This window comes from Thunnus albacares, chromosome 3 (genome assembly GCF_914725855.1).
Source record: "Thunnus albacares chromosome 3, fThuAlb1.1, whole genome shotgun sequence".
NCBI lineage: Eukaryota > Metazoa > Chordata > Actinopteri > Scombriformes > Scombridae > Thunnus > Thunnus albacares.
This window is the reverse complement of record NC_058108.1, coordinates 8116016-8140494: the sequence shown is the minus strand read 5'-3', so window position 1 is coordinate 8140494 and position 24479 is coordinate 8116016. Positions and strand designations below refer to the sequence as shown.

General features: G+C 40.1%; 1 protein-coding gene across 1 annotated transcript in view; it reads right to left on the bottom strand.

Annotated features, from left to right (window-relative positions):
• armh3 (armadillo like helical domain containing 3) overlaps positions 1-24479 on the bottom strand; it is a 29941-nt gene extending 5462 nt beyond the window's left edge. The window contains exons 1-24 of the mRNA XM_044346150.1: positions 24373-24479; positions 22410-22519; positions 22249-22305; positions 21302-21448; positions 20981-21088; positions 20774-20866; positions 20592-20666; positions 20384-20470; positions 19216-19272; positions 19054-19097; positions 18435-18495; positions 18208-18254; positions 17146-17221; positions 16794-16887; positions 14793-14894; positions 14500-14558; positions 14352-14417; positions 13968-14037; positions 12655-12715; positions 12472-12560; positions 10410-10492; positions 9890-10016; positions 9520-9595; positions 2548-2626 (exon numbers count right to left, since the gene is read on the bottom strand). Coding sequence (XP_044202085.1) covers positions 2548-2626; positions 9520-9595; positions 9890-10016; positions 10410-10492; positions 12472-12560; positions 12655-12715; positions 13968-14037; positions 14352-14417; positions 14500-14558; positions 14793-14894; positions 16794-16887; positions 17146-17221; positions 18208-18254; positions 18435-18495; positions 19054-19097; positions 19216-19272; positions 20384-20470; positions 20592-20666; positions 20774-20866; positions 20981-21088; positions 21302-21448; positions 22249-22305; positions 22410-22511 — 1860 coding nt within the window. The 5' untranslated portion in view covers positions 22512-22519; positions 24373-24479. The remainder of the gene's footprint in view (positions 1-2547; positions 2627-9519; positions 9596-9889; positions 10017-10409; positions 10493-12471; positions 12561-12654; positions 12716-13967; positions 14038-14351; positions 14418-14499; positions 14559-14792; positions 14895-16793; positions 16888-17145; positions 17222-18207; positions 18255-18434; positions 18496-19053; positions 19098-19215; positions 19273-20383; positions 20471-20591; positions 20667-20773; positions 20867-20980; positions 21089-21301; positions 21449-22248; positions 22306-22409; positions 22520-24372) is intronic.

Here is a 24479-nt window from a genome sequence, read left to right as displayed (position 1 = left end):
CTCATATAAGTACCTTGGGGTCCAAATCAAAAATAAACTGGACTGGACTCTCAACACTTAAGCCCTCTCCAGCAAGGGACAGAGGATACAGTTCTTCCTGAGTAGACTCAGATCCCTCAGTGTGTCCAGCACGCTCCTGCAGATCTTCTATCAGTCTGTAGTAGCCAGTGCTCTGTTTTTAGCATCATGGTTTAGAGGTCAGCAGTCTCAACAAGCTGTTAAGGAAGGCCAGCTAGGTGATCAGGTTGGAACTGGACAGTGTGGAGGCAGTGGGGGGGAGAGGAGGACGAGGGACAAGATCAAAGCCATCTTGGATAACTCCTCTCACCCACTCTAGGAGTTATGGCAGATGGGCAGCTCATTCAGCCGTCGGATCAACTCACCCAGGTGTGAAACTGACACTGACTATGAGGATGTGTTTTGTGAGATCACGGCGACCTTGACCTTTGACCACCAAAATCTAATCACTTCATCCTTGAGTCCGAATGGATGTTTGTGCCAAATTTGAAGAAATTCCCTCAAGGTGTTCCTGAGATATGGACGGACAGACAACTCGAAAACATCATACCTCTGGCCACAGCTGTCACCGGTGTGGAGGTATCATCATCTACGCTTGCTTTCTCTACCTTGGCTCTGCCCTGTGATACAGGTGTGAGTCCACAGCTGTGTGCAGGACACTTGACAGCTACTCTGGTTATATTAATGTTCGTCAGTGGGACCCAATCAAAGGAAAAGAGCTGTTTTTTTAATTAATTTACATTTGTCTCTATCTTGTGTATCCATTTACTCTGAGCAATATTTTGTTCAGCCAGCGGGAAGATGTCTTTTGTTCGGTTGAAAAGCTCTTACCGTGCTTCAGTCAATTCTCTCCTGCCTATTTGAGCTACCTTTATAATCATAAAACGGATTGCTAGCATGAGAGCAGAACAAATGGAATTACTGTTATCATTCATGTTACCAACCAGCTTATGCAGGATCAACATTTTATAGTTCTGTATATTCTGTAACCATCAAATCTTTATAGAAAAATCAAGAGACATTACCCCAACACAAGAAATAAGCTGTTACATTACAGGAGTCCCGATGGAGGTTTTGCCCTTGATTTGAGTCATTTCATACAGACTACCTGCCAATACAAGTCTTAATCAGATATTCATATTTTCCTACATAATCTAGGCACAGTGGACTTAAACTACAATACAATTACTAAAACCAGTTTGTTTTAAATAAGACGTCTGACAGCTGAATAGCTCAGCATTTATAATCTGCATCCCAGCTTTTCTTAAATGGACCCCGATATCATTTTGTATTGTGTCCAACAGTGTTTTATATCTATATAAAGAGTGTCAGCATGAAAATATTGTATCAGAAGTTTTGAACAGGATGTAAACTTGCTAGCTGATACCGATCAATGCAAAGATTTGTTTTGGCACCACAACTGATCTCGCAGAATGACACGAGATTCATCCGTAATTCATCTGGTTGAATATCTGGTTAAATATTCAAATTGGAGATTTTATTTTTAGAATTCATTCTTCATTTGATATTACTAGTACTTCTAGTCACAAACTACTTAAAGACAAGTAGGGTTTTTTTTCAGCTTTACTCTTTTCTTCCACAATGACTGGGTCTTCTTTAACTAATACTAAAAGACTGCCGGAAACTAGCAGTTATAAAAAGCTCATGACACCACAGCTAAATTCTGCCTTCCTTCTTTGTTGTGAATAAATCTAGCAGATAAAAGCAAGAGAGGTAATTGGGGAGTATAATGACTGAATCCATTACTCTCTTATCTGTATGTTAAAAAAGAGCTCTTCCGGCTGTATTTTCCTATCCTCGCCGTGCGCTGATTTGACATTAATGATAAAGTCTCAAATGGAGCTCACGGCGCTCGTATTGGTGAAATTCAGCCTCCTTCCAGGCTCAGGTTCTCACTGATGATGAGGAAATAACTCGTTTCAAAAGCGATTCAAACGTTTCCCAGTTGTTTAATGGCTCCGTGTGCACCCTGTGTTTATGTGTTTACAAGACAGTGGGACTCTTATTGTGTAGATAAACCGTCTCCTTTTCTACAAGGATGGCTGCGGATGTATGTAAGGAATTTATGAAAAGTTGTTGGCTTTTCAGAGTCTCGACAAGTGACAATAACCAAAAACCTGTGTCACCATCTGTCATGTATAGTGTAAACTGTTTGGAGTCTGTATTTGTCCTCCCACCTGCCTGAACTGTGTGCTATGAATCAGCCATGATGAGCTCTAAGCTCTGTGGTGTGTGGTAATAACCGCTGCTCTAGGTGTCTCATCACAATAACCGATGTCTGAGTCATTCATCTCTGTCAACAGCTGTTGCTACTCACTACTACTAAAATGCAGTGAACCCCCCTCTCGAACAAGTCAGAGTGTTTTCAATTGTGTGCTAAAAAATTCATAGGGTTTGCTTTTGAAATAACAGAGCGGTGTTTTAGTGGAGTCCGGCCCAAATGGCTCTGAGATGTTCCTGAAGTTTTTAGTCAAAAGTGTAAAAGGTGGTTCAGTATGCTGTGTTTACCTGTTCTTCAGACAGCTGGGAGATGTGGTTCACAGCAGCGTACGACTCGATCTTCGGGTTAAAATGGTTGATGATGGCCCTTGAAGACAAAAAAAACACATTGCATTTCTGAAGTGATACAAAGTGGACATTTTCTGAAAAGTTAAAAGATGTACACTATTTGGACACCTGAACATCTGATTCCAAATCAATCAGCATTACTCTGTTGCTCTAACAGCCTCAGCTCTTCTGGGAAGGCTTTCTGCAAGATTTTGGAACCTGGCCGCAGAGATTTGTTCAGCCACATGAGTATTAGTGAGGTCTGGCAGTGATGCCGAGTGATAAAACCTGCCTGTCTGCGTTCCAGTGATCCTAAAGGATGGGGCTTTGTGCAAGCCAGTCAAGTTCTTCTACAGCAAACTAGGAAAACCGTTTTCTTTATGTAGTTTGCTTTGTGCACAGACGTCTTGTCATGTTGAAACAGGAAAAGGCCTTCCCCCTGCTGCTGCTGCTGTTGGAAGCACACTCTTCTATGGCTCTTTTTCTCTCTGCTTCAGGATGCCGTCGACATTAAACTGGGGTTTTTCAAACCCAAAAACTTTTCCAAAACAAGTGTGGATGAATCTTCAAATACTGGCTTGGTAGTTTAGTGTGCACAGAGACAATGATGAAGCCTTTCCAGTCAGCGGCAGTGTATATGTGGCAGTGTCACCCTTTTGTCGCCTCTAATTTTCACAGCAAAACTATTGTCATTAACTTGTATTTATGTTTAATTTGTCAGATTCATCATGACATCATGATGTACCGATGTGCAGAAGCTTGGGAGTGACTGGTTAGTTAAAAAATAGTATTTGACATCTTCAATCAAACTTTCTGTTGTCTGACAACAGAAACAAAAAAATATGTAAATGAGAAATTAAAAGGCTTTGTGTGGACAGTGTGCTATAGCAGCAAGATTTACTTTACAGGCATATTCGACGTGCTGACGTGCTGACGTGCTACGGTAAGCGTATTGTATCATTTCCGGTTGCCGACTGTGTATACTGATAGCGTTGTTGCTGCTCTCATCTCAGTTGATTTTCCTAGATATATCACATTACTGTTGATTAATATCTGCTGTATATTTAAACTTTCGCTAGTTTTACACAAGCACTCTCAGCGCTTTTCTCTTAACGACTTTTCTCGCTAATCGCACAAGTTGTTAGTCACTTTAGCTCTGCAGCTAGCACTAGCAGCTAACTCAAACTAAGCAGTTAGCGATGGCTTCTCTCTCTCCCTCTCGTTCTCCTGCTCTCTCTTGCTCGGTGTGCCAAATGTTCAGTTACTCCTCTGCCTCCTTTAGTGATAGTGATAAGTGTAATAAATGTAGTCTATTTGCAGCACTGGAGGCAAGGCTTAGTGAATTGGAAGCGCGGCTCCGCACCATGGAAAAACAATCAGCTGCTAATATAGTTAGCCAGCCCCTAGTATCCGGTGCGGGCCGACCTAGCGTAGCTCCCACTCCCCCGGTAGCTCCCGAGCAGCCGGGAAGCCAGGGCGGCTGGGTGACTGTCCGAAGGAAGCATAGCCCTAAGCAGAAGCCCACGGTTCACCACCAACCAGTTCATGTTTCTAACAGGTTCTCCCCACTCAGCGACACACCCGCTGAGAAACAAACTCTGATTATTGGCAGCTCCATAGTCAGAAACGTGAAGTTAGCGACACCAGCAGCTATAGTTAAATGTATTCCTGGGGCCAGAGCGGGCGACATTGAGTCAAATTTAAAACTGCTGGCTAAGAATAAGCGTAAATATGGTACGATCGTCATCCATGTCGGCGGCAACGACTCCCGATTACGCCAATCAGAAGTCACCAAAATTAATGTTGAGTCGGTGTGTACATTTGCTAAAACAATGTCGGACTCCGTAATTTTCTCTGGACCGCTGCCTAATCTGACCAGTGATGACATGTATAGCCGCATGTCACAATTCAACCGCTGGTTGTCGAGGTGGTGTCCAGCAAACGATGTGGGCTTCATAGATAATTGGCAGACTTTCTGGGGAAGACCTGGTCTGATTAGGAGAGACGGCATACATCCCACTTTGGATGGAGCTGCTCTGATATCCAGAAATATGGCCAAGTTTATTAGTAAACCAAAACCATGACAACCCAGAGTTGAGACCAGGAGGCAGAGCTGCAGTCCTACACGCTTCTCTGCGCTTCCATTAGAGCAGTTACCCACCCAAAACCACATAGAGACTGTGTCTGTCCCCCGACCACATAAATCAATTAAATCCAAAGTATATAAAAGAAGAGCCATTCATGAAAATCTAGTAAAAATTAAAACCACTACTGCAATAGTACAACAAAATAAGATAATTAAATGTGGACTCTTGAACATTAGATCTCTTTCATCTAAAGCAGTTTTAGTAAACGATTTAATTTCAGATCATCGTATTGATTTATTTTGTCTCACTGAAACATGGCTGTGTCATGAAGAATATGTCAGCCTTAATGAATCCACTCCCCCAGTCATATTAATACTCATATTCCTCGAGACACTGGCCGAGGAGGAGGAGTTGCAGCCATTTTCAACTCAAGCCTAATCATCAACCCTAGACCTAAATTTAATTATAACTCATTCGAAAGCCTTGTTCTTAGTCTCTCTCAGCCAACCTGGAAAACTTTACAGCCAGTTCTATTTGTTATAGTGTACCGTCCTCCTGGCCCATACTCTGAATTCCTATCTGAATTCTCAGAGTTTTTGTCGTATTTAGTCCTTAGTACAGATAAAGTAATTATAGTAGGTGATTTTAATATTCATGTGGACGTTGATAGTGACAGTCTCAGCACTGCATTTCTCTCATTATTAGACTCAATTGGCTTCTCTCAGTGTGTAAATAATCCCACTCACCGTCTTAACCACACCCTAGACCTTGTTCTAACTTATGGGATTGAAATTGAACATTTAATAATTTTTCCACAAAATCCTATTTTATCAGATCATTTTTTAATAACTTTTGAATTCCTATTACTGGATTACACACCATTAGATAAAAATGTCCTCACTAGATGTCTATCTGATAGTGTTGTAGATAAATTTAAGGAAGCAATTCCGTCAATACTGAATTCACTGCCATGTCTGAATACTACAGAGGACTCTTATGTTAACTTTAGTCCCTCCCAAATTGATAATCTTATTGATAGTGCTGCAGGCTCACTAAGACAAACACTCGACTCCATCGCCCCCTTAAAAAAGAAGATAATAAAACGTAAGAGGTTAGCTCCATGGTATAACTCCCAAACCCGCAAATTAAAGCAAACATCGCGAAAATTGGAAAGGATTTGGCGTTCCACCAAAGTAGAAGATTCTCGCTTAGTCTGGCAAGATAGTCTTAAAACATATAGGAAGGCCCTCTGTAATGCCAGAGCCGCCTATTACTCAGCATTAATAGAAGAGAATAAAAACTGCCCTAGGTTCCTTTTCAGCACTTTGGCCAGGCTGACAAAGAGTCATAACTCTACTGATCCATGTATTCCTATAGCTCTCAGTAGTAACGACTTTATGAGCTTCTTTAATGATAAAATTATAACTATTAGAGACAAAATTAACCATCTCCTGCCCTCAACAGGCACCGTTCTCTCCCCAAACACAGGAACCTTGGTAACGGCAGTAAATCCAGACATATATTTGGACTGTTTTTCTCCAGTAGACTTGTCTGAACTAACTTCAATGATTTGTTCAGCTAAACCATCAACCTGTCTCTTAGATCCCATCCCAACTAGGCTGCTTAAGGAAGCCTTACCCTTAGTGAGCACTTCTCTACTAGATATGATCAATCTGTCTTTAGTAACAGGCTATGTACCACAGTCCTTTAAAGTAGCTGTAATTAAACCTCTTCTTAAAAAGCCTACTCTGGATTCAGGTGTTTTAGCCAATTATAGACCTATATCTAACCTTCCATTTCTATCCAAGATCCTTGAGAAAGCAGTCTCCAATCAGTTATGTGACTTTCTACATAACAATAGTTTATTTGAGGATTTTCAGTCAGGATTTAGAGCGCATCATAGCACAGAGACAGCACTGGTGAAAGTCACAAATGACCTCCTAACTGCATCAGACAAAGGATTTGTCTCTATACTTGTCCTGTTAGATCTTAGTGCTGCATTTGACACAATTGACCATCAAATCCTTTTGCAGAGACTGGAACATTTAATTGGCATTAAAGGAACTGCATTAAGCTGGTTTAAGTCTTATTTATCAGACCGATTTCAGTTTGTACATGTTAATGATGAATCCTCCGTGAAGGCAAAAGTTAGACACGGAGTTCCACAAGGTTCTGTACTTGGACCAATTCTATTCACCTTATATATGCTTCCTTTAGGTAACATTATTAGGAAACACTCCATAAATTTTCATTGTTACGCAGACGATACCCAATTATATTTATCAATGAAGCCAGATGAACCCAATCAGTTAACTAAACTCCAAACATGCCTTAACGACATAAAGACCTGGATGACCTGCAATTTTCTACTACTAAATTCAGATAAAACTGAAGTTATTGTGCTTGGCCCTAAACACCTTAGGAACACATTATCTAATGACAAAGCTGCTCTGGATGGCATTACCCTGGCCTCCAGCACCACCGTAAGGAATCTGGGAGTTATCTTTGATCAGGATATGTCCTTTAACTCCCACATAAATCAAATTTCAAGGACTGCCTTTTTTCACTTACGTAATATCTCAAAAATCAGGCACATCCTGTCCCTAAAAGATGCAGAAAAACTAGTTCACGCATTTGTTACCTCTAGGCTGGATTATTGCAATTCCTTATTATCAGGCTGCCCTAACAAGTCTCTAAAGACTCTCCAGCTGGTCCAGAACGCAGCTGCACGTATATTGACTAAAACTAGAAAAAGAGATCACATTTCTCCCATTTTAGCTTCACTACATTGGCTTCCTGTAAAATCTAGAATAGAATTTAAAATCCTTCTCCTAACCTACAAAGCCCTTAATGGTCAGGCACCATCATATCTTGAAGAGCTCATAATACCGTATTACCCCACTAGAACACTGCGCTCCCAGTATGCAGGCTTACTGGTGGTCCCTACAGTCTTTAAAAGTAGAATGGGAGGCAGAGCCTTCAGCTATCAGGCTCCTCTTCTTTGGAACCATCTACCGGATTCAGTCCGGGGTGCAGACACCCTCTCTATGTTTAAGAGTAGGCTTAAAACTTTCCTTTTTGATAAAGCTTATAGTTAGGGCCGACCAGGCTCGCCTTGGATCAGCCCTTAGTTATGCTGCTATAGGCCTAGACTACTGGGGGACTTCCCATGATGCACTGAGCTCCTCTCTCCTCCTCCTCCTCTCCATCTGTATGCATTCATGTAACATCAATGCATGTCACTAACTTTGCTTCTTCCCCGGAGTTTTTTGTGCTTTCTCATCTCACAGGAAAACCTGACTCCCGGGCCGAACCTTTGCGGTTCTTCACAGTCCTGATGGCATCCTTCCCTGTCTGTTGATGCTTGTGCTTGTTGTTGTTTGTTGTTGTCATTGTTTTTCTGCTGTCCCCCCTCCCCCTTCCCCTCTCTCTTTCTCTCTCTCAACCCAACCGGTCAAAGCAGATGGCCGCCCACCAAGAGCCGGGGTCTGCTTGAGGTTTCTACCCGTTAAAGGGGAGTTTTTCCTTACCGCTGTCGCCAAGTGCTTGCTCATGGGGGAACTGTTGGGTCTCTGTAAATTAAAGAGTACGGTCTTGACCTGCTCTATGTGAAAAGTGCCTTGAGATGACTTCTGTTGTGATATGGCGCTATATAAATAAAGATTGATTGATTGATTGATTGATTGATTGATTGATTTAAATGGAGCCAAAACCATGAAAAACAGCCCCAGATCTAAAGTACACAAAGATAGATGGACAGAAGTGTCCACATACTTTTGCCCCCACCCCAAACAAAAGTTGCTCTTGTTTAGGTGCAAACTACTAATGTAATAATATTTAAGGTGTGCAGGTTTGAAGTCGAGACAGTTCATGAGCTGAGTTACAGACCGGCTGTTTAACACCACAACTCCTTTCTATTCATTCTTACTCAGTTCCATCTCAGTGCCTACCTCATATTGTGTGAGCACACCAGGGAATTTCAGATGTACATTGAGAGGCAATCTTTTCCAGCATTAGCATTCGTTTTTATGAAATAAACTGCTTTATAGCCCAAATATAAGTTAATGCAATAAGAACGGCTGTGAGATGAAATGGCTTATTTTGTACTGGCTTAGAGAGATTCATATATCAAATAAATTAGAGTGACAAAAAAGCAGAGAATTCTCCGCAGTGGTTAGTCTGCATTCTGTCATTTTACGTGTGGGAAGCCAGCGTACGGAGAAATGAACTGATGGGAGTAAAATGGAATTGGTTTGATTTCAACACAGTCTCCCCGGGTTCTTTATATCTCTCTGCCTTCATTTATTTATTCTTTCCAAAATTACTCTTTCAATCTGACTTCCCTGCCTTCCCCCTCGACCCTTATAACTGCCAATTTAAGCAGCGGAGTAGCTCCATCAAGAGCCCGGTCGAGTGGGTGAATCCTGGGGGAGAATCCCGCTCGTATGGGTGCTCCTTAGGGACCTGCAAGCCAGGGTGACCCCAAAGGATCATCCCTTAAGAGATGAGGGTGGAAGAAATAAAGATTATAGGAAAGAAGAGCCAAGAAAAGACAGAGTATGTGTGTGGAGCGGGGTTAGGGTGAAGGAGATAAAGGCTTAGTAATGATCGAGGAGCCTAAGGGGAAGAAATGGAGGGAGGAAAAAGAGGAATAGGCTGGGGATAGAGCACCCAAATTACAGTTCCAAAGACTTAACTTCACTCACTTTGTTTTGACCTTTCCCCATCCCAGTCTTGTTTGCAATTCCCTTCAATCCAATATGACTCTTTTCTCCTTCTCAGCATATAGTATGTCTATTTAAGGGTGTGTGTATGTGCGTGTGTGTATGTGTGTGTGTGTTATTACCGAACGTTGACAAGGGCATGTGTGACTTTACTGGCTGCCTCCTTCCATTGGCCCGTGTTAGTTGATACTCTCAGAACTGGAAGGCAGAGAACGACAGATACAAATAGAATCAGACGCACATACAGCCACACTTACACATCTGTAAAATCTAGGATGAACATTTTTATTGTCGTTAAGCATTTTCTCAATGAATCAATTCATCACAGGGTGTAACACATGTCAGACAACACAGTGATGTCTTCAGATGTCTTGTTCTGTCCATCCAACGGTCCAAAATCAAAAAATATGAACTTTCCAATGATATAAAAATGAAAGAAAGCAGCAAATTCTCACATTGGAGAATTAAATTCTGAAATGCATAGAAACATACCCATACAGTAGAGGTTGTCAAAGACTTGGTGCATTCGTACGATTTCATAGTACAGTTCGTCGTAGCTGTTGGATGTGGGAAGAAACGTGTCGCCGTACGTTATGAACATGTTGAACAGGTTCACTACCTGGATAGGGAGACACATTAACATGATCAATTAAAATCACTCAAACAAAAAAAAGGACCCAACAAGTGAAACAGGAGATGAGAAACCAACCAGCAGTTACACAGTTTTGTGCCTCAGACCATCGAGCGCCACGACTCCGGTGCTTCACTCTTAAATAAAAAAGGTTTGTTTGTGTCTCCTAAAGCCTCTCTGTTCATGCACCTGTTCACTGTTTGGTTAACCTCCTGCTGAATGGATATTGTTGCTAGCAAACGTTATAATCTTTATGTCATCCATCTGTCTACAACTGCCTCTCAGCACTGTCTCTTTGTGTGATATGACAGGAGTTATTTTCATACATATATTCAGTTATTTTCAAATTAAAAGTCTAATTTGTGTGTGTGTGTTTCTCACCAGTAAGGCCAAATGAAAGATGTTGTGCTTGGACAGCAGCGTGGTCTCATTTGACAACAGGAACTTCAGCAGGTTGATGAGAGCTGCGTGGAGGGAGACATGCACGCATTAATGAAAGAATCTGGGGTGTTTATAGTCGTCTACCAGCGGAGGCATATGGCAGCGCTCGGCTTTCCTCAGCGTGCATCTTTATTAAGGTAGATAATGGAAACACAGGAGGGGGTGGGGGGAGGCGGGGGGACACCTTTCAACACCAAATCAGGTCCTTTCCACAAGCTTTTATAGAAGAAAGCAAAAGCCATGAGAAAAAACAAAACGTGAGCCTTTAACAAGCTGCAACAACAACACGCTGAAAGAAGATAAACACATCTATCGGTTTCATTTGGCTTTTTTTTTTTCCCTCTCCAGCCTTATTTCATGGTATGCTATTATCACCACCGGGAGTAGAGGGTCGTGTTATTCAGGGAATTAAGATGATTATTTGTCTGATTAGAGGAATCTGTATTCTAATGAGACGCAGTGCGATGGGACCATTACAAGCTGAAATGTTTTCCTATTGTGCGTTGACCAGGCTGAAAACAAGGCCACCAGGATGGATTGTGCTTTCTTTAGAGACTCATTATCCAATCTCAATGATGCAATCCATTTACAAAACAACAGGCCCAATGGCTTCAGAGGGAAATTGGCTTTGTTTTGCGAAAGCAGTAACTCCTGAGGTGACGCCCGACAAATCAAAAATACTACTGAGAAAAATAAATTAAATGATGCATATGTGGTGTCTATAAATCCTTGTAACTTAATTTGAAAAATGAAGTTATTAACACATCCTGTCATAAAACTTCCATAGCAGTTATTATTTAAACGCTGCTTGTTTACGCAAACACTGCATAAATTAGCAAAAACTGTCTCAAAGGCGACATCATCTCATTAATTTAATAGTCTAGTTACACAATAAAAATTCTTTAAGCTTTCTTTAAGGAGGGTGTGAGAATCAACGTCAATCATTAGAAACACTACAAGCAACAGTGAATTACTAATAATAAACACTTGTGACACAAGGTCGAGACATTTATGATGTCTATAAGATGTGAGACTATTTCTACTTTATGTTTTGATAGATTAGAAGACATTTTCAGACACTGAAAAAAAAATGCAGGGTCATGGTGATTATGGAAAGTTCGTAATACACCTTATTAACATCAAACATATCAATGTAGGGCTGCAACTAACAATTATCTTCAATATCAAGAATCTGTTAAATTTTTTCTCGATTAATCACTTGGCCAATAAAACATCAGAAAACAGAAAAAGAAATGCTCATCACAGTATCCTCGAGACATATTCAAATGTCTTTTTTTTTTTTTTTTGTCTTGCAAAAAGTCCAAAACTCCAAAATTTATTATATTGTGAGATCAAAACTTAAATGCACAATGTGTCATTTCTGCCGCTATGGGTCTCTCAATCAAAACAATAACGAAAGAAGGAGTTTGATGATGATGGGAGTTGTTGTCTTCATTGTTAAAACAACCACCGTTGCAGATGAAAATCAATCTGATGTGACTCAGACAGAAGATTAAAAGAGGCAAAATTATGTTCGCGGACGGCAAACGGCAATGAATAATTGTGCTCCATCACGAGTGACGGCTAGCTAGCTAGTTCGTCGAATTCCATCCTCACTCTCTGACGAACCATCTGGTCTTTTCCCTGAAGTTGTATCAACTAGAGAGCGTTTGAACATTGTTGGAAACATTTGGAATAATGTAAATACACGACTCAAAATATAAAACATACTGTAGGTCTAGTCGTTTTTAGAGATTTAAGTGCAGAAAAGTTACATATTATGTCTTCAAATGGTTAATCAATAATCAAAATAGTTGCCAGTCTTTCGATCGACTAATCAAGTAATCGACTAATCGTTGCAGCTATATATATGTGTATATCATGATCAAATTGATATTAAGAATCAAAGTAATGTAAGTCTCTCCACAAAGAAAGTCATTATTACACATATTTTCTAATTAGGCTCGAGCAGTAACAGTTTGTAAAACTGAGTCATCTTTACCTGACCAGAGCTCCCTCCAGGTGTAATGTAACCTGATTCTGCACTTCTTCTGGTAGCAGAGGAGCTTGTGGATGATCTGTACACAACGTCTGTTCAGGAAACAAACACAAAAAAAAACTGTAGTGACAGAGCTGGATGGTGAATAAGTGAGAGAAGATGTATGTGTGTGTTATGTGCACTCACAAGTATAAATCCATGGGGAAATCCTTCATCATATGAGTGACAATAAACTCCACCATCAGATCTGGACAAAAGGGAAAGAAAAAAAATAGTTATTAATTATTGTTAGCTGTTGGATATGAACTGAGATGATGAAAGGACCTTTAACTGCAAATCAATCAATCCAATTTTTATTGTCAAATACGATTATCGTGGTGCATTCAGTTTCACAACGATGCTCTCGTTTTGTCTTGTGTTATAAATCCAGCGCCCCCCCTTTCCTTTACAGCAATGCGTTTTCACCCCTCCCTAAAAGCCTCCGACCCGCGTTCAACATCTCTGTCCTCAGAACGAGCTGTCTGTCAGTGTTCGTATTTATTGGTCCAGTGATTTTATTTCCCCGCCCACCGCAGCCAATGAGGGGAATCCGCCTGTAGTGAAACAGACGAGCTGACAGACAGACTGGGAGCTTTGATTAATCACTGTAGATGCCGTTAATTAGTTCAAAACACATATACGGTGGAATAATTGTGTGATTTAAACAGCTGTCTGTGTAGATTATTATTATTACTAAACGCAACAGAAACAGACACAGGGGGTCTCCATGAGATACTCAGAGTCAGTGCGGTTTGATTCATTTAATAAAGCGTTTCTGTGAGTCGATAAGTAATCGTGTTAAATAATTGTGATCTCAATATTGACCAAAATAATGGTGATTATGATTTTTGCCATAATCAAGCAGCCCCAGTGCAGTGCCAATAAAAAAAAAAAAGAGAAATGGGACAAAATGAATGCAACATCTTTATGGATAGTGCAAGTTAAAATGTGTGAAAGAAAAGCAAAGATGGCTTTAATCAGGAAAAGAAAAAAAAACTTGCCAGTAAACACGCCAGGAAAAACATTTGAAACCTCCACGTAACCACTAATAACCAACAATAAATGTAATCTGTAACATGAACTTATGACATCTGCACAATAAAACTAAAAGCTTCAAGAGTCTTTTTAAAGTTGTCCAAGTTACCCAAGGGTGTCAGTAAAAATCAAAAATCTACACAATATATAAACAGAATTCTGAGTAATTTACATTATTTTCCTTCCTCCTCTTTAAAATACTTAATGTAAACAAAATACAAAGTAAAAAACACATCTGTGACTATAGCTGTGAATATCCCAACCTTCATCAACATCTGGTTTGTAGCCGTTTCCATGTGAAGCCACACAGATGCAGCAGTTCGACCAGAAGTTACAGCTAACTACCGCTCTTCAAAAATACCAAACTTTAAAGAGGCAGCAGTTGTGGCTGTAAAGTAAACAACAATTGTAAATGTTCTTCGTACCTAGAACAGCACACACCAGCGGCCGCGAAGGGATGTTCTTGTCCACTGCTTTTTTTCTGTGCCTCATGGGCTGGAAAAGATACAGAGGTGACATGTAAGTATGTACATGTGCATGAATACATCGTACTGCACATGCTACAGAAGGACGGGTGTATCAGTGACGACCTGATGAGCAACATTGTACAAAAAAAATATTTTTATCAATTGCGAAATTTTGTGACCCTTTTCTCAAGATGTGAAGATGATGTATGATGTGTGTCACATAATAATTCAAGCATCATCCATCACAGTCTTCATCATGGTCACCTTAAGAATACCTGAAGAGCTGAGTAGCTGCGAAGAACCTGCGTACGTACCAAAACTCACTCGCAGCCGTTAACTCACCATTCTGTGGAGATTGACTCTAAAGTTCATGTTGTCGTCATGAAGAAAGGCATCAGCGTACTGGTCCTATGACACAAAGAGGAAGAGGAGTAAGACAATCTGATAGTCAGACTGTTGGATTGTGTTTTAAAGTGTAGGCTGCTCCTACCTCGGCTATGCAGGTGAGGATGATTAGGCACAGTCTGGCACTGTTGAGTCGATGCTCGTCTGGAAACACACAAATATGAAACTCTTAGCTAGTAAAAAAAAAATTAAATGGACAACAAAACAGTTTTTTTCTACTGTTTTGGGAATGGGAGGGAGGAGATCAGTATTTATTTGCTAATGGAGCCTCGGACAACTACATGGGAACACTTCAGGAAAGAGACGGAGAGGAAAAAGTGAAAGCATGAAGAATTACAGGAGGGCAGAGTGACAGAGACAAACAGGGCTTCTGTTTACCTTTAGTATCCTGCATTACAATCGAGGCGTACTTGAGGAAGGTGATGAGAAGGTTGCTGGTCTGCAGGTTGGGATCCAGAGGCAGTTCTGGGTTGTTCATCACTGCACAGCAAACGTACAAATAAAAACTTCAATCAAAACATAAAATCACTCCAGTTAAAATTCTAACCAATAATCTTTCTGAACAAAAAACGGATTAAAAAAGTATATAAACATAATTCTAATAAACCAAACTTTATGACAAAAAACTGTGTAATCAGTTCCAAGTCACTTATTCCCCAAATAATGAAAACCTGATCTGAAACTCAAAGTCTACTGTCTGAGTATAACGAGAGCCCCCCCCCTTCTTGTTTGGCAGCGCTTATTCAAGCAAATAATTGCATAACAAAAAGTGATGTCTTTGTCTCATTACTCAAGCTTACTGTGTTGTCTAGACAAGCATCTTCATCCATTTAAAAAAAAAATCTCTGCTCTCTGAAACATACAGCTTGTTTCATGGATAAATGATGAGCCGGTCATTTCTATCTACCCCCCCTCCCCTCCCTCTCTACTACCCCCCAAAACCCCTCATTTGTTTCCTTTTCCCCCTCAGATCACTGCAGGCCCAGAAGAAAAGAAGATTTCACACTGTCAGGACACATTCCCATCACAGCGGGCTATACTGTGGAAGGAAAAAGGTATATTCCTGACATGTGATTGCAGGCACATGTGTGCAAGCACTCCTGGTCTAAGTAGAAGACCCTCTAAGGGGCCGGCGCTCCCACGGCATGTCATAATGCACGCTGCATGTGAAACATTCATCTGTATTTGGAGCTGGAACTTAATATTTTATATATAAAATGGCTCTCATGTTTGAAGCAACGGAGGGAGAGCCAGCCAGAGATAGAAACATGCACCTTTTAACAGTTACAGCGTGTGTGTGTGCATGCTAAATGACCCGCTAGCAACAACACACCCACGCCTTCCACGAAACCTCAAGTGACACACATGCACCCGACTTTAAAGACAGAATAACAAGTACTTTGGATTGATGTAACATTCTGATTATTAAGATGTTAAGAAACCAACATTAGAAGTGCTGTTTACTGAATGAGAGAAAGTGACTTCTATCAGATGAACTGGTGAATATTTAAAAGGCTGCTGGTGTAGGTGCATGTGAGTTTCCGCTCAAGGCAGAAGTGAGTGAGAGTCGACGTGTTCGGAGGGGGGAGTTATCAAAAATGCATGTAAAAACAAAGTAAGGATCCAATTGAGGCAAAGAGGCAGAGACCCTTGATGCCAAAAAGCTTTAGAAGTCCGTTGCTCCGTGTCGTGCCCCCTTCCGGTCCTCTGAGGGGGATCAATATTTTCAGGATAGTTCAAATTTGTCGAGAAGGTGAGGCTGCGGTATGAAGCGTTTGTAAACACACGAAACTGACAAGACAAGGTTTAAGCTGTCCTCCTCTGTAAGCTCTGGGATCATTCAAGGTGGAAAACATTGGAGCTGAATATTAAATCCAGTGTTTGAGGCTAGAAGATTACTCTAGACTGTTCCCCAAAATAAAACCTAAAAGACTAAAATGACTATTGAAGCCGATGGGAAAAGTCTGAAAGGTAAAGAGGTTATAGTTTCATGAATAATTAAAACTGTGATTCTAGCTGGCAATTTTGACTCCATTAAAAATATGTACAAGTAAAAGGGGTGTGATTAAGGTTATAACCAATTTCAACTATACACTTAACCATTAAAACTTGGACCTAAATGTGTAAACTTTAATAAATTGCCACATCCCATCTTCCACTTTGACAGGACAAATAAGGAGCTTCCATAGCTCTGCTGCGGTCGCTGCTTTTATAGTTTCACCTCACCGCTGCACAAAATGTGGCTCCAAAAAAACTGACATGAAGGAATTAAGAGTTAGATCCTAAAACACGACGTCTCTTCAACGCAAAGGGTGATGTCACAGACACTATATCCTAGTTATCTGCAGTCTATGTCTCTCTGAATAAAAAATAACTTACTGTCTAGGGAGGGCGGCGTTGTGCCGAGCGGTGTCGTAGGTGTGGTTGGAGTAGGGGTGACAGGTGTGACTGCAATGTCAATCTCAGGGTGGCTCTGTTGAAAGACCAAAAACATGTGAGATGTTATTAAGGTGTCGATCACTGAGTAGCTGCCCAGTGTGCCCCTTAATGTGTTGAACAAGGCAACAATGTAGGCTGGACAGGACTGAAAGAGGCGGACAGGATGCATGTTAGTAGAGATTAGAAGAGGAGTATTTACATCTTTACACATTTCCACAAAAAGGTTTGTTAAAAAAAAAACACAACTATAGCACACACATGGACACCAAGTGGATAAAAGTGATAAACTTACCTGTGCTAATACAGTGATGAAGTTGCGGTTTAGATGCACAGCCTCATACAGCGCCAGCAGAATCGCCTCATTGGTCCTTGAGACAAAAAGGGAAGTTAGTGTTCAGAGCCGGCTTATTCCTTTATGGAGTAAAAATCACAAAATCTTCACGTAACAATCGCTTCATGCATCAGCAGGTCGCTTTTTTTAATTTCCTGTGTCATTAACTGCTGCACAATATGTAACTACTAATACATCATTTGCCAAATTTCTTTACATAAAACTTTAATGTTGACAAATGAGTTGATACTAACAATGTAAAACAACAGTGAACCTTGTTTACAGATACAAATAATCATTTTTAATATTGTCATCAAATAGCGTAAAATCTGTGGAACAGGAGCAGGCCAGCAAATAAGCAACACAGTAGTCTAAAACAGTTAATGTCACTCTCCAAAACTGATTGTTATTATTTTCTCTTACTGCCACATGGACATGATCAACATGTGTTAATGTCACCTCCCACAAATGACCCAAGTTGTGCTTTGAGCCAATCAAATCTTAGTCTGTGCTGTAGCAGGTTCGGCTTTTTAAGGTTTTTGATATTTCACGTGAACTATAACGTCCTCATCAGGCCGACCAGAACACATCACACTTTCAAGTGTTGTTTATGTCTGAAATAAAACATTTAAGTTTAAAACTGCTTGTTGTGGTGTTAAGAAATAATATAAATGCTCAAACACATGATGCAGATATCTAAAACATCACATGAGAAATCATTTCACTGATAAAACTCACTAGTTTATTAAACTGCTTATGGAGTAGAAACAAAGATCACATTTAACACTAAAAACTTAAAGCTGAAGTCTACTTGACAATCTCGTATTGTTTGGTTAATGTTTATACTATTAAAGCAAATATGTTCATTTAAACTTTGATTTCCAGCTGGAACCTTTGATTGTGATAAAACAAACAACAGCATAGAAGTAGTGACAGATTCTTTCATTAAAACTGTAGAAAGCAATATAATTAAGGTTGAATGACGAGTAAGAATTTAAAACGTTTGATCTAAAAATCACTTACTGTACAGAGAGCTTCTCATCAGCATCTGCTATAAACATGTTGCCCACCTGTGGACAGCAGAAGGATCAAGCTATCAGCAAACAGTGTGTGTGTGTGTGTGTGTGTGTGTGTGTGTGTGTGTGTGTGTGTGTGTGAGTGTGTGTTTGGGGGGGGGGGCAGTAGCACCAATACAGAGCCTCAAATTAAACTAATCTACTGAAAAATATGAAGTGAGAACAAGATCGTACCATACTAGTGAGGGTAGAGAAGAAGCCACCCTGGTTCTCCTCCTCTTTGTCTTTGTACTGCCTGTAAAGCAAAGGAAAAGAAAATAAGATGGACAGAAAGTGGGTAGTAATGGAAAAAGCGGAGTGGATGACAAATAAATTGAAGACAGATAGGTCCGCACAACAGCAGAGGCAGAGATATATGCTCCCACTCAAACACCTAACACACATTTACCAAACATCTCCTTCTACTCCCTGCAATTTGTTATCCGAGGCCATTCAGATTATACACACAAACAATGAAATATATGGAGCTGTCATCCATCACTTTGATGTGTCTGTCTACACGCGTAGACAGACAAGACCTTCTTCACAAACAGAATTTTAATTTCCAAACCTTGCCTCATCCAAAAAACATTACCGACTGCCAAACGAAAACTGTCAGATATAAATAAAGTAAATAAAATAAAGTAAAAGTAAAAAGGGGCCTGTTTTTTTTTTTTTTCTTTCTTTCAGGAGAACAGAAATAGAACATTTGCGAGGAAACATCAAAACTAAACTGATGACTCCAGCAGCCTCAGCACACTGTGCACTGCATCTTTAAAAACACTTATGACAAATGGAAGTTTTCAGATCTTACCTGTTATATTCTGTCAGTGCTTGGTGGACGACCATACCCATTCCCTGAGAAAGAAATTACCTGGTATGTCAATCAAACCTTTGATAGTCTGCTTGATGTGAAGGCCTACAGAAGACTCTTTATTATTCTGCTGTTTGAGTCGATATGTTACAACATACTTACATCCAGCGTCGGCTCGTCGTCCACGATGGAGAGCTTCACGATATACGGATTCACAGACTAACAAACAGAGAAAAATCAATGAAATTAGGAGCTTTTAAATATTACACTGTTAATGTAAAACTGAATCCACCCTTAAAAAAGGCAAATCTCTCTTCATTTTATCCTCCAGCTGATGGGGCTCGACTCAAGAACGACAAACTGGGCCTGTTACATTCTCCATGCAAGATGCACATACAGTAATGTAACTGAAAATGCATTGAGATTAGCTTACTTGCTGTGGTTAGGTCTAATAGTCCAAACAGGGGAAGCAAAGCCTGTGTGATGCCGGATCATGACAACTCCTTCCTTGTTAGTTGGATTTCTAGCAGTAGTTTTTCATGTTGCAGTCACATTTCAAATGCAGACTGTTGCAGCAGACTTTTGTCTTACAAACTCCAGATTGCAAATTTTACAAGAGTAAAAAACGCAAAGAGTGCCCACTTTGCTTACGTACAAGTGTTCATCCTCATCCTTTTATCCCCTCCCATACTGCCACTCTTATCCTTCCAAGAAATAACTGGAGTGAAGCAAAATGGAAGCTATTTCAGGCAGCGTGTTTGCTTTCTGATCATTAAAATGTGATAAATGACCCTTTGATACATAACGTAGCCCTCATCAAAGCTTAGAAGTGTATCATGTGCAAAATAGAAATGTTATATTCATATGTTCACCTGCACAACCATCCTGTTGTTATCAGTGGAGTAATTATCCTCAAGCTTCACTGACTTGATCTGAGTTTTGCAACATATCTTTTATGGGCTATTATTAAAACAGGCTAATTATAATTCACATATGTTTCCCTTGGGTGTGGTGAGAGTGAGATACTCTGTCTCCTGTACTGTAAAAGCCTTCCTAGAAACGACACACCTGGGCAATAAAATAGACTTCAGGAGCTGCTTCTATTGTATCCTACTGTTGAGACAGTAACAAACATCGCAGCACAGATTACTGAGTCGTGGTAGAAGAAGACGAAAAGAGGACTGATCTTTGATGCACTTTCAGTGTCTAATCTGTCACATGTACGAGAGGTTTATTAATTCCTCTTACACCTCGCTGCTGCTCAAAAAGCTTTCCTATCGACAAAAACAAGTACAGTCTCCATTTATCGACAGCGTATACACAAACACACCTCATATTTCCTGTAGTTGACTAGAAGGGCCAAAAGAACCACAGCATCATAACCATGCTGCCCTCTACTGGACACATCTGACAGAATCTGTGGAGTTGTAAGAAGGAGAGCGTTGAAGACAACATTAGGAGAAAAGATTGTTTAAAGATAAAAGAGAATACAAATCGTAGAATTACAGAACACATAGTCTTAGTGACTTATCACTTACCTGCAGAATGGCTTCAAAGATGCTGTTGATCATCACATATTCCAGTATGGTGTTCTGACTGATGTTGTCCGTTACCTGCAAACAGATTTGTTTACATCTTTGTTTGTTTTCCAAACATTCTCCAAACTCCATCACATTAAAGATATTTCATATTGTTTTTTTTTGATTGTGCTCCGTCTCACCGTCACCAGACACAGCAGCAGTTTGAGACAAAGGCTCTTCAGACTCTCTGACCCGTCTCCACAAAGGAGGCCGTCCAGTCTCTCCATCAAGTCCTGCAGGAGACACAAACACAAGAAATGATGCGAATGAACCTTTTTACCCCTTTTATTATATACATATCTTTTACTCTTTTCTTCAACTGTCAGACGGGGTATTTCCCCACATACCTTCATCCTTTGCTCAGCCTTGTCAAACCCCATGAGCATGTTGATGATGTCAAAGCCAGATGCTGACTTGTTCTTCTGGTGAACCCCTCGGAAAAGTGCACAGAGAGTCTGGGAGAGGAGCACAGAGGTTACTAAAAGAGTGAATAATGTGATTTGATAAAGTTAATGTGATACTGGTGGCACAAAACGAGATCAATACATCTGAAAAGCTAAGATGCATTGATTACAAACGGTATCGTTAGCATATTAAGATGCTTCTAGTCACGCCAACGATGTAACCTGCAGGTGAAAATCAAGGTGACCCTCTGTAGCTGTAGTTACCTGCAGGGCATTGACCACTTTGATCTGGTGCTCCTCTGCTAGAGCCTGAACACAATGATGGAACAGAGAGTTGATGTTGTCCTGGATCCGCTGAACCTCTTCTCCATCTACACTCTCCAACTTGGACTCCAGGTACTCCAGGTTCACCTGGGACAGAGGTAAAAACAACAACAATTGAATACAATGATTTTTAGATGCATTAGGTAGGGATGAATGGTGAACATGCATATGACTGGAGGATGATTAAAAGACAGACGTTATTAAGAAGTACTCGGTTGATCATTTCACAACACTCTCTTGTCAAAACAGCATCTGCTCAGCCAGTTAGAAGTGTGGTGCAGCAGAGCAACCGCACAGTTCATGCAAATTAGACCACTGGGCAACTTTGCTGACAGATTGCTGTCGACTAATCTGTGCAGCATGTTTGGGCTGTATCTGATTTGTGTACATCACCACTTCCTTTTTTTCTCTACAAACAGCATACTGTCTCCAGCCACAAATATGTTGATTACGTAGCTTAAAAAGAGGATGGACATACAGGAAGAGTCATTTTTCTGCACGTGCAATGCTATTCTGTACATCTGGAGTTTCTATTAAGCTGAACTGGTTGTAATGCCAGAATTCCAAGTACATGTTCTGCATGTATAATCTACACTTTCAATATTTTTTCAGGTTTAATAACACCTCATTGCATACATAGTTAACTTAAGCACATTTCTGCACACTCTATATACATACTATAATATCTGTTTTTCTTCCAGGTTATGTATTTTGGTAGGTTATGTTCTGAAAATTATATTACTATTACTATCAACATATGTGTCAGTTAGCTTTACTGCTACCATTGCTGCAACCCACAACAACCCTGAGAGTTTTTATCTGTTAAGCAGAACACATTTCTACTAACAGATGTTGCTCTTTCTCAACTATTTTACTCTTCACTGTACCTTCATAAGAAACAGCTCATCCCAGAAGCGAGGGTTGTTTTTGGCTGGGTCCTCTTTCTAAAAATCAAAGAAACAGACTTTTCAGATTTTGTTTACATGTGAACATAAGTTTATTTCTCTATATTTTCCATCACTGACATTTTCTCCACTGTGATACTCACTGCAAAAATCTCATCATACATCAGCACCACCTTCTCTTTCAAAGGTTTCTTAGAGGATGACGTTCTCCTCAGCAGCCCTGCCTTCTTCTCCACCTGAGACATGATGAAGTCTGAGGACAGAGACACAGTGAGATGGATACATTCGTACGTAATGTAAAAGCAAGCGTTGTTGAAAACTACCTGATTTCTTTAACAGTACTCTATGGATCATATAAACGATAACGCTGTTGTGGTGATATCCTATATTTTTGTTACTGTCAAAAAAAATCTCATAAAAAGGCCAAAACCAACAACATGTTAATCTGTTTCATAATACTTTAATAATACTTTACGACTCCCCCGATCTGACAGCTGCTCTCAGCTCAACGCCCATTCATTCCTACTGAGAACATACATCTTTAAAATGGGTCAAGAACATATACTTCCATCTTCAATAAAGGCTACATGTAGTTTTTAGCAAACATTACTCAGGCAGCAGTAAATAGTGCATTTGTCAGGGACTATTTTCAACTGCAGATTCAGTGCAGGAGTTAGTTGTTTACGTACATAAGCTAAATGTTGTACGTGGAATTGACTCGAAATAAACTGAAGGAAAAGTGTCAGCTAGTGCAGGTCTGTGGCGCAGGTGAATAACAATAAGAAATACTTTATTAATCCCATGGGAAACAAATGTGTCACAACAGCACCGTCCAGCACACATCACACACAACATTAAAATAAAATAAAATAGTTAAATAATAAAATGAAAAAGGCTGTTATTATACATTATGCACTAACTATATACATAGCATATAATAAAATAAAAAGGCGTGAATGAGCTGTATTGACTTTGCTGTATCAACACAGACAAAGCTTGATAGCAGGATCAATTAATTGTTGTTTTTGGTCTTTCAATGGGATCAATAATTTTTCAAAATATTATCAATAAAAGGTAGAATACAACCAGACTTATTCAAGAGTTTTCTTTCTTTTTGCTTGCTCCAGAAGCAGAGGGCCTTCACAGCAGCACAGCAAAGCGGCTGGCATGGATTTACTTGCTTAGTGAAAGCAAACAGGATGTTGAACATGTACGGGCACTCTCTCTCTAGTCACTCCTCCTGTCTGATGAATACTTTCTTCAGCAACAGTCACTGACACTTATCCTCCTGTCATCAACTGCCCTTTACTGAAAAACCCTTACAGACTAGGTCATCAAATACTGTCACCTTTTGTTGCTTATGTTTCATTGTTGTTGTTTTTTTACGGTCTTAGTTTTAACAGTTTTACTCTTGTGAAGCACTTTGTGACCTTGCTCTGTGAAAGATGCCATATTAAACAAACTTTACTTACTTAGTTATCTGTTGAACGCTACCTCACTGTCTAAATGATTGTTTCACTGTCAGAATCACAGAAACAAACTGTGCAGCTCTTGTTATTCACTGTTTATACTCGGCTGGCTAAGGGGGGGATTAAATCAAAGTGACGTGATTACATTAACGTCAACTTTCACGTTCAATTAACAGAGAAGCCGGTTATATTTAATTTAATAATTTGCATAGGTTGACTAAGTAATTATCAGCTGACATCTTGCTAAAATTAATGGCACATGACATATAAGTACAGATTGGGATGGGCTGCTAGCTAGCTAGCTAACATTAGCTAACTGACCCTAACGTTGGCTAACGGGATTAAACTAACTAGTATACGAAAAACAGCAACTTCGTCACAACAGCGGGCACATTTTCTTTTCCAGCTGAGGTTTGAGGTGCACTATGTTTCCCAGCAATTCAGTCACCAAACGTAAATCTGCTGAAATATCTCAGTCCTCGCAGCTAGCTAAAGCTAACGCTACCCAGCTAATGCCTGTCAGACATGGATCTTAACATGAATCTAGCGTTAGATGTCTAATGTCTGGGTGCGAGTGTTTACAGCATTATCATATTGCATTAACAGCTCATTATCCAGGAGTGTTGTTTGTTCTTACCTCAATTAAAGTATTAAATGTAAATGTAGTTCATGAATCCTGGTGACAACAGCAGCTCCAGCTAGCATACTGCTCTCTGCAGCCTCCGCAGGGTCTTAGCGCCCCAC